The sequence below is a fragment of the Agelaius tricolor genome, unplaced genomic scaffold, assembly GCF_023055355.1.
Source record: "Agelaius tricolor isolate 1412-34295 unplaced genomic scaffold, bAgeTri1.0.p SCAF_8, whole genome shotgun sequence".
NCBI classification, from domain to species: Eukaryota; Metazoa; Chordata; class Aves; order Passeriformes; family Icteridae; genus Agelaius; species Agelaius tricolor.
The window spans coordinates 22,239,859-22,249,415 of NW_027269268.1; the positions used below are offsets into that span (position 1 = coordinate 22,239,859).

The 9,557-nt window shown below is 39.5% G+C and overlaps 1 protein-coding gene across 2 annotated transcripts; it reads right to left on the reverse strand.

Moving 5' to 3' along the window:
• Positions 1-56: 56 nt before the first annotated feature.
• Positions 57-9,427, reverse strand: CTSO (cathepsin O). 2 transcript variants are annotated; one of them, XM_071431947.1, is made up of 8 exons: positions 9,106-9,427; positions 8,412-8,517; positions 7,292-7,425; positions 6,078-6,245; positions 4,540-4,661; positions 3,189-3,352; positions 2,633-2,725; positions 57-1,315 (listed from the first exon to the last, which is right to left on the reverse strand). In XM_071431947.1, exons 1-8 carry the CDS (start codon positions 9,247-9,249, stop codon positions 1,281-1,283), a joined length of 966 nt encoding a protein of 321 aa, XP_071288048.1. In that variant the 5' UTR covers positions 9,250-9,427; the 3' UTR covers positions 57-1,280. The 2 variants fall into 2 exon arrangements, with proteins under 2 accessions (XP_071288048.1, XP_071288047.1); XM_071431946.1 differs by lacking the exons at positions 8,412-8,517; positions 9,106-9,427 and having other exon boundaries at positions 7,292-8,268.
• Between the last annotated feature and the right edge of the window lie 130 nt (positions 9,428-9,557).

Genomic DNA, 9,557 nt, shown 5'->3' on the forward strand with positions numbered 1-9,557 from the left:
TCTTTTGTTAGGTCTCCTTCTAAAGCAAACTATAAAGTTCAAACAAGAGTACGACAGGCATTTAAAATGATTTTTATTCAAACTGGTATACAATAAAAGGCAACTTTGGTTATAGAATATTGATAAAGCAGTGCCATCTTATTAAATGGACTTTTGTCTTTTTAAGTGCTTCCTTTGGAAAGAAACAAACACTGTAGGCTGGAATTTCTGTTAAGTTCCCTCTACCACAGTACTTCAGGTACTTATACCTGTGAGTAGCACCTCAAAAACACTGGAGGCACATCTGTGTTTCCTATTGCTGTGACTACATTACTCATATCTGTGCCCATTAGGGACTTTGTTTTCCAGTTATGGAACTGTGGTATCTTTGTCTGTAAGCCACTCAGGCAAGGCCAGACTACACAACACTCAGGAGCACAGAAGACTTCACATTTTTTAAAACTGAAGTTTTCAGCCAAGAAAATTCAGCAAGTAGCAAAACCTGAAGAAACCTTACACTTCTTTCATTTAAAATATTAAAAATTAGAAGGAATAAAACAGCAACACTAACAATATACAATTATAAATACTTGTTGCATTTGTCATAAAAGTTATAAAAAACTAATCTAAAAACATGGTACAGTAATTGAGTGCAAAAAATTACAGAACTGCTTTAATACTTTTCATAGTAGGCCTTCTTAAAAGATACAGGTAAAGCATTTGAGGTGAAAAATTCAGAGCATTTTAGAATTACATATTTCATTCTGAGTTCTAGTTACATTTGCCCACAGCGGCAGTTTCACAGCTCAGCAAAGCTGGAACACCTTTTTATTACCAAAAAGTCCCACCTCTGAATTCAATTAGTGAGGGCTATTTAACACTCACTCTATTGGATATATTCTGTAATTGCTGACTTTTCAACTGTTACTCATGATTCTTCTCACATTTAAATAATGTCATATATACTCTTACACTATTGATTTTTTTGATCCAAATTCCTTCTTACTTGTCATCATTTCTTTTAAGAATTTTCTATGGAGTACTATTCAACACCTGGATAAAGCTTACATTTGAGGCTTCAGTCCATCTTTGTAGTGTCTATTTGTGCCCTCTGCAGATGAGTCTTCTTACTCCATGAGAAATTTGGCATTCAATACAAATTCAAAATAAAAGCATTTTTAAAATCTTCAGCTGGGAGTTGGAGGAATTGCCCCTAAAGCCATTTCTTATATATGGAAATGGTGTTTTGAATTCCATCTTCATATACAGTCTTTGACCAGTTGTAGAGGCTTACAGGAATGTCAAACAAATACTGCTGAAACTGTATCTGCTATACCTAGAAATGACATAAAATTTTGTTTTAATAAATACTAAAGTGGAGACTTCTCAGAAATCATGTTCATATAATGCCCTCTCCCCTCCATGCCATGACAGCAGGAATCCAGGGAATCATCTGCAACACTTTTATTTCTTCCTTTCCTGGCATATATAGTTGAAACCTAATCTCCTACTTCCTCTGCTTTAATGTTCAAAATTTTATATCCTGGTGGTTTCAGAGCACCTCTTAATGAGGAGACATCATCTCTGGAGGAACTACTGTCTTTGCTGGATTGTTCTTGTGTGGTACACTACAGAAAATGTTAAAGATCCTGCTTTTTGAAAATAACACATCTGTTCTCTCTGCCATCTCTATAATTGATTTGCTGCATCACTATTTCTAAATTTCTCTATCCAAACTGTTTCTACAACAACAGTAAGAACAAACATTCAGTAACATGAGAAAGCTATGATTGGATACATTGCTCTGATCTTTACTAAGTGCAGGCAAACTGAATATTGCCTATTCTTTATGTGCAGAAGATTTAGATAATCCAACACCTCCTGCAATGACTGAGAGCTGCTGTGAAACACACATGGAAGGGAAAGCCAATGGGTTACTCTAACACATAAAATTACAACGCATACACAATACTTCCTGTCTAGTGGAACCATCCCACCAATTTGGCTCAGCAATCTGATGATAAACCAGAGCTTGATTTGCCTTACCTCCATATCTAGCAGAAACTGGGTATTTAATGCTATAGGAATCCTTCAAACACAAAGAAAAAATTCATGCAAACAACAATAGGGTAGGAGATTGAACTAGCACTAAAAGGATATATCTCTGTCCTAGAAGAAAAGCTACGAGCAGGATACACAATTCCCAGGTAGATTAACTTTTCATATTTGTTTGCCAGAGATACTGGCACCCACCAGACAAGGACAGCAGCTGTTTTACCTACAGGGAGTACAGCGATGGCACCCACCTATAACCATCACACATGGCTGGATATTTTACAGTGCCATTACCTCTGCATGGTAAGGGACAAGAGTACTTTGATTATTTGTTTTGTCTTATACAGCTTTGCCTTTACATGGTGTTTTTCAATCATTCAACTACATGCCTTGGTTGAACTAGCAACCACTTCATTTATTTTTCCATCTGGACTCATTTAACCTCTTTTAAAGCACAGCAATAATTGTACTGCCTCTCTGTGGATCCCATTATATTTTTATTCTATATATAATACTATGATGATAATTAATTTGTTACAGCCATTGAGAAACATATTCCAGCCCATGGCCTTTACCACTTACTTTTTGTCAGACTTACCACAGACATTGCTGCCCATCTTAACACGAACATAGCCATCTATTCCCCACGTTGGCCCCCAAGAGTTCTGCACAATCCAGTAAGGAATGCTGCCTGGAAGAGACATTTCATGAACAAGAGACAACATGAGACTTGGGAAGTTTTAGCCTCCTAACACTCCACAGAGTTAATTAGCATTTCAGTATCTCACAGTTTCTGATGAATGGATGATACAGGCCAGTGAAACCTACTGTTGTTCACATAGATAACAGAGCTAATATTCTGGTATGGGAAGACTGGATATGGGCTCTTCTAGCATAAAGACACACACAGCCATGGTCTTGACTTTACAAGGATGAAGTCCCACAGAACTGAAGAAGCAATGACAAAAAGAGTTTTTCTTCCTGCTGATGTGAAGATGATGTGATCTTCTGAGAGCTTCCAGAACTGATGTGACATCAAACCCAACAGCTTCCAGCAGAAAACTGAGTTCTGGATTTTAATCACTTATCCCACAAAAGACAAGTTGCAAGTCAAAGAAACCTACTGTGCTGAAGTTCAGCTGGTGGAAACGCACCTGTTCTGTCAAAACCAGTGATAAGAACAGCATGGTTTGCTCTTCCACTGGAGCAGTGATATTGTATGATTCCACCGAGATAATCCTGCCAGCTAACAGCATCGACTGTCACTGCCAAAGGGCCCCAGCTGACAAGCATCCTCATCATTTCCTCTTCTTGACCACTGCAAAAGAAGTGAGTAAAAATACCAAGTTACTTAAGTTAGCACACTAAAGTGATTAGAGTGATTGTAATCTATTTGTTAAGAACAGTTTAAAAATCAAATAATTAAACTCTTTCCTCCAAGTTCTATACATCATGTAACACACACCAGTAATTATGTATTTCATGTACTACAACACAGTGATACAAATATAGGACAAACAAACTATAGGACAGGTGTAGATCCAAACACATAATGCTGTTAAAAAGCAGAAGGTTTCTAGGCCAAGCCAGTGGCAGTGGAGAGCACTTCATACTTTTTGTACATCACACATCTCGATCAAAACCAGCTTTGAACAAACCATTATTCTGTATCAGAATTTCCCACCATTTTTTAAATCTACAGAAGTACCTCTTAACATAATAATGCACTAAAGTATGTGTCTCAAACATATCAAAACACAGGACATTTCCACTATTAGACATTTATCATTAGCACCCTCACACAGTTTTATTTATCTGGAGCAGGAAATTTTCATCACTGAAAATATGTGCATTAATGAAATTTGGCAAATACAGACTGGCAAAGATATGATTGATTTTTGTTACTTATATCTAGAATTAACACAATTCCTAGTCAGAGTAATACTTCTTTTCTTCATTCAGTAGCTGTACTGTATTGATAAAAGTTAGAAATTAAGTTTCTTCACACAGAAACCTAAAAAGCTGAAGTTTTTACAGAGTTCAGTTGGCAACACTGTTTCTAAAGTCATGCACTGGAGAGGATGTGGGTAGATATGTAAATGCATGAATACTGAAGTAGTTGAATGCTTCCGATTTTTTTCAATAAATTCCAATTACTATTGGTAGGATTTACTGTTTCTGACAAAAGCAGTATAATGTTCATATATTAAAAACTGCAATTGACTATGTTCTAGTTTATAGCTAATTTAAAAGACCCAATTTCAAGTCTTCTCATTTGAACAGGCTTAGTGATGGCAGAGTTGAGTGGATCCATTGTGGCAAGCCTTAACTCTCAAAGATGTTATGCATTAATCCTTCTCCAGCACACAGCATCAGAACTGATGCAATCAACCTCCCAACCTTGGCCTGGTCAATGGGTCAATGCACTGTTCATTCCACCTAACTCTATGATTGCTGAACACAGAAGGAAAAGGACAGTGAAAGAAAAGAATGAATAATAGCTACCTGAAGTCATATGCAGCAAATCCTGTTATTGAAACTCCAAAGTCTGAGCGATCAAAATAATGGCACAGTCCTGTCTGAGCTTTGAAAGTGTACTCTGAATCTCTCACAAGTTTTACTTTGGTCTGCAAGAAGGTAATTGAGCAAGAAATTAATGTATTTGACTTTACTTCTACACACCTCAAAACATATGGAGAATGACCACGTAACCCACTCAAAATTCAGTGTGTACTGGGCAAGATTAGAAGTAAGAATGTCACATTGTGAAATAACTATTTACTATCTCTAGTTTCCTTGTTCAGTGAGCTTCAGAAGGGATTCAGAAATCTTTAAATAAGAAACTAAATTTAAAAGGCATGGTTTAAGCTATCCTCATAAGCAGTCCTGTCAATTTCAAGACACAGATACTCATTCAGTTCATTCATGAACTATTCACTCTCATCAAATGACTTCCACACACAAAATTATATTCTCCTTGGGACAGTTAAAGAAGCACAATTATCCCAAAAAGTTATATAAAATACTGTAAAGTCCAATTCTCTTCTTAGCATGCAATTCTCATGCTAGTACATGACGTATGCATCGGCCTTTTATGTTTTTCATGTTTTCTGGAGTGCAGCATATTTATGACAGTGACTTCTTCAGCCTAATTCATTTGTGGTTCCTCTGCTGCCAAGAGGGAATTTTCCTTCAGAGGAATAAAGGTGAGTATCCTCTGTTGTTCTTGATATTCAAACTTATACAAGCGATCTAGACTATTATTAGCCATGGGTATATTACTCTTCGGGGGTAGAATTATGTTTCCTTAAATTCTGAGGTATTTTTTAATAATAAAAAAAAAAAAAGAATTCTTTTAAATTTTTGTAATTCAATCTGAGAGAGTATTTTTTATTTCAAAGATATTAAAATGTTTCTGTGTACCTATGTTATGAACACACATTTTGAATTTTTAATGAAATGAAATATTTTAGCAACAACTGAAGTAGAAATTTTGAATGCATTTTCAATGTTCTGGTCTTCAAGGGAAACAAAGGGAAAAGCCGTTCATTTTATTCTGAGGTTTTCCACACACACTTGTACATAATTTTACAGTGTTTGCAAGAGAAACTACTGAAATTTGAAAACAAAAAATTTTAGGATCCTTCCTTTTCCCCAGATGCTGGTGCTTTAAATCTACAAAATGCCATATGCATAGGTGGCTCTGTCTACACTGGTACTGTATGCCTGCAAATGAATTCAGGAACACTATTTTCAGCCCCTGTGGACTGATTTGTTAAGTTCACAAGAACATGTATGGACCATAAAGTTCCAATCAAATTTCAATTCTGCTTGAACTAATTCTCTCCTGGTTCCAAAGTAAATAAATAAGCGTATATACATATACACAACCACATATGTGTATGCATATATGTACACACACATGTGATTAAAAAAAAAACCTGTACATTTCACTTTTCCCATCAGTTTTTTTCCAATAAATAAGAATGCTAATAGAGAAGCTGATATGAAGCCTTTTGGGATTTTTACAAAGAGTTTCAAACCTGGTTCAGCCAGCTCAAAGCGCTAACAGTGGATCCCCCGCTGCAGCCGTAGTTATTGTATGAGCAGTCAATAACTTGCTGCACACTGAGCTCTTCCAGGGTGTTTCTTTTAATTGCATAGGCAGACTCTATGCCACCTACCACGCTGAAAGCCCAGCAGCCTCCACACTGATAGAGACAAAAGGGAAATGGCAGAGAAAGCAAAAGTCAGCTTTGGTTTTGAAGCCTGGTATGAAAAAAAGAGGCAAAAGAGTCTTCCAATGCTCTTCATTTAATACATCATGTTGAACTCTGTTTTTAAGGCAATTATAAAGAAATGTTATCATCCATTTAAAATGCTGAACTGTTTTTTTCCCCCTATATTGCTCTCTGAATGCTAGAAATGCATTATGGTTGTCATATTTTAAGGACTCTTTCCTGATGAATTTTTGTTCTTGATGATAGGTCTGAGGATGCTTTTACTGTGAGATATGTGGTCTCAGGGTGAAATTAGTTTTTGACCACATTAGTAAGTTTTTCTAGAATTTTGTAGAAACAGATTGCAGTTTAAGAAATGGTGAAGTGAAATGAAACATAATAGAAAAAAATCTTAGACAATAGCAATCTATGCTGCAATTCTAGGCTCTTTGAACTGTGACATTTAAAATAAGCAGCAGAAATTTATTCCTCACGAGGTCCTACGTGAAGCATGGAAAGGATACACTGGGGGTTGAGTACCTTGTTTCTTACCAGTGCCCATAAGCACTTTGGAATAAACTGTAATAGTGTGGGGTCTGGTACTTTGCTATCATGAATGCATCCTCTGAGGAATTCACTGGTAAGGGTGTGGGTGTTCACCAGCCAAGGGGATTCAGTCATGGGAGGAAAACAACAGGAAAGGATCTACACTTCTCCAGGTGGGATGAGACCAAGTACCGAACTTAACCTTGGTTCCTTCAGAAAAATACAAAACACACATGGTGCAAAACATTTGGAGATTCACTTAACTAGATAAAAAAGAATATTACAGTTTCTAAATGCATAACTCCTACACCTCATTCTTTTAAGCCTAATACCTCTTTGTATAAAATGCTCCATGACTTTGTGTCTGTTCAGCTGGCCACTCCTGTGCCCGTGCTCCAAGGAGCCTCCAGGCAGAGCTGGTCCCTGCAAAACCTCCCCTCTGCTCTACAGCCCACTGCTGAGAACCAGGAAGGGAAAACACCAGGACTTACTGTCTGCTGATTTCTCACTTCTGCAATGACTTTCTTGTCCCTCCAGTCAAACTTCTTTGGCAGAGGCTTTTCCTTCCCATTTGGCACTTTTATGTATCTGGGTAGTTTGTGAGGCATGCTTCTCAAGTAAATAGCTAAACACAGAACACAAACATCTTTAAATCTATGAACAACAAAAAAAATCCCACGAAGAACTATTTTACTAGAACTTTGATCCACAGTTGCAACTACAAGATTGTATCTCATTCTAAAATCCATAAAAAATTCAAGTATTTTAAAACAATCATTATGCTCCAGAATGAATGTAAGTATTTCTAAAATTTCAGAAAGAACAGAAATACTCTGTGTAGGGAATGTGGGTAGAAAGTGTAAAGATTTTCTGAAGCTGAAGAATAACCATAACCACTCCATGAAACAAATTTTATGTGAAAATTTCCAAAACATTTTACTTACTTAAAAATACTTTTTTTCCTCATGCACAAGGAGAAAATAAGAGGAGAATAAAGTAAAGATTCTGAAATACCTTAAAGTTGCTAGGTTTTCACTAAAAAATGTTGTTTAATTATTTAAAATTAAAGCACGATGTTAAATCCTCTGATGAATAGAAAATGTTACAACAGACATAACAGCAAGAAGGGAAGGTATTATACAAGTTTTTTAGGAAAAAAAAAAAGTATTGCTTGAGAAAGCTCCAGCTGTCATTATGCAGCCACGGACCTTGAAGCATTGTTTGGACTGTGGTCAACTTTGTGCTGGGGTAGGGAATATGAACTTACTGCAGAACCTTCTGTATCTTCCTTTTTCAAAAAGGAAGAACCTTGTGTATCTTCCTTTCTTCTGTTGTAATTGAAGAAAGCTTTAAAGAGCAGTGAGAAGAAAGAAGGAAAACCAGAACTGCCTGAATACTAAAACATATTCAGGCTGTGGGTAATTCAACCTTGCAAGACTACAGAACACAAAGAGGATTGTTGTATCCTCCAGAAGTACTTACAGTTTGGAACCAGCCATTGTAAATTAGCTGACTATCAGCACAGGAAGAATCTGTAAGTGTGAAAGACACAAGGTTCTGGGAAAGAATTAAAAAATTACAGAAAAGGCATTAAAAAAACAGAAAATGTACCTTTGAACTCTTCAGGAAACAGGTGAGAAAACTGATTTATTCCATAGACAGCAGTTGTATTATCTTTTGATAATGAATTCAGTAATCTAATTCTTTTGGCGCTTTCCTGAAGGAATAAAAAAAAAAATTGTGGGCATTATTAGGTTAGCAGCAGGGACAAAACTGCAAAAGCAGAAAAAAAAAAGGTTAGTATCAGTAAACATGAAATTGGATAACAAAAACTGTTCACCTCAAATTCATGCTGTATCCCTAGCAATAGGAAAGCCATTACGCTAATTTCAACTCCAATAGATACCAAAAAAGCATTTATTAAATGCAAAAAATTGACATGAAACAGACAAAACAGAACAAGTTGCGTCAAACTCATCTGATGTCCTTCTCTGACAGCACAACAAACCTTGTGGTTGACAGATATGCAAAAACGTCTCCAGATACGAGTTAACCCCATCACTTCACGAAGCCAAAGAACAGCACCATGACATAGAGGCCTGCCCGCGTCCCCCGGCGGCCCGATGTGGCTGGGCAGCCGCTCCGGCCGCCGGCGGGGACCCGCGGGAGCGGCACGGGGGGCGCGTCCGGGCCTGCGGGAGGGGCGCTCCGCCTGCCCCCGCCTCCGGCCTGCCCCAGCCGGCCGCAGAGCCCGCCCCAGCCCCGCAGCGCGGATGGCGAGGGCAGCGCGGGCTGGGGCACCTACCCGCAGAGCCGCCGCCGCTCCCTCTCGCTCCCTGCCGCCGCCGCCGCCGCCGCCATCCCGCAGCCGGGTGCCCGTGAGGGCGGCACTGCCCGGCCGCAGCAGGCACAGCAGCAGCGCCAGCACTGCCATCGGCCGCCGTGCCATGGCGGGCCGGGCCCGGGCACGCACCCCGCCCGCGGAGCTGAGGTCCGACGGGTTCCGAGCGGGAAAGGGGCCGAACCCTGCTTCCTTCCCAGCCCGCGGCCGGAGGCTGTCCCCGCTGCCGCTTCCCGCGGGGCCGGCGGGCTGGGCGGGCCCAGGCGGGGCATGAAGGAGGGCCGGGCCGCCCCGCACCGCCCCGCCGCTCCCGCACCGCCGCACGGGGCTGAGAGCGCTCCTGCGGATCCTTCTCCTGGAGGCTCTGGGGGATGGCGCCCAGTCCGAGCTGTGCTCCAGAGCGCTCAGCAGCGCCT

Excerpts from the sequence above, each read along its gene's own strand:
- CTSO (XM_071431946.1), bottom strand. The coding sequence starts at position 7,735 with ATGTTTTGGAAATTTTCACATAAAATTTGTTTCATGGAGTGGTTATGG. Across the intron at positions 6,246-7,291 it reads AAGTGAGAAATCAGCAGACA|TGTGGAGGCTGCTGGGCTTT; the intron begins GTAAGTCCTGGT and ends TGTCTCTATCAG. Across the intron at positions 2,726-3,188 it reads CACTGGTTTTGACAGAACAG|GCAGCATTCCTTACTGGATT; the intron begins GTGCGTTTCCAC and ends TGTCTCTTCCAG.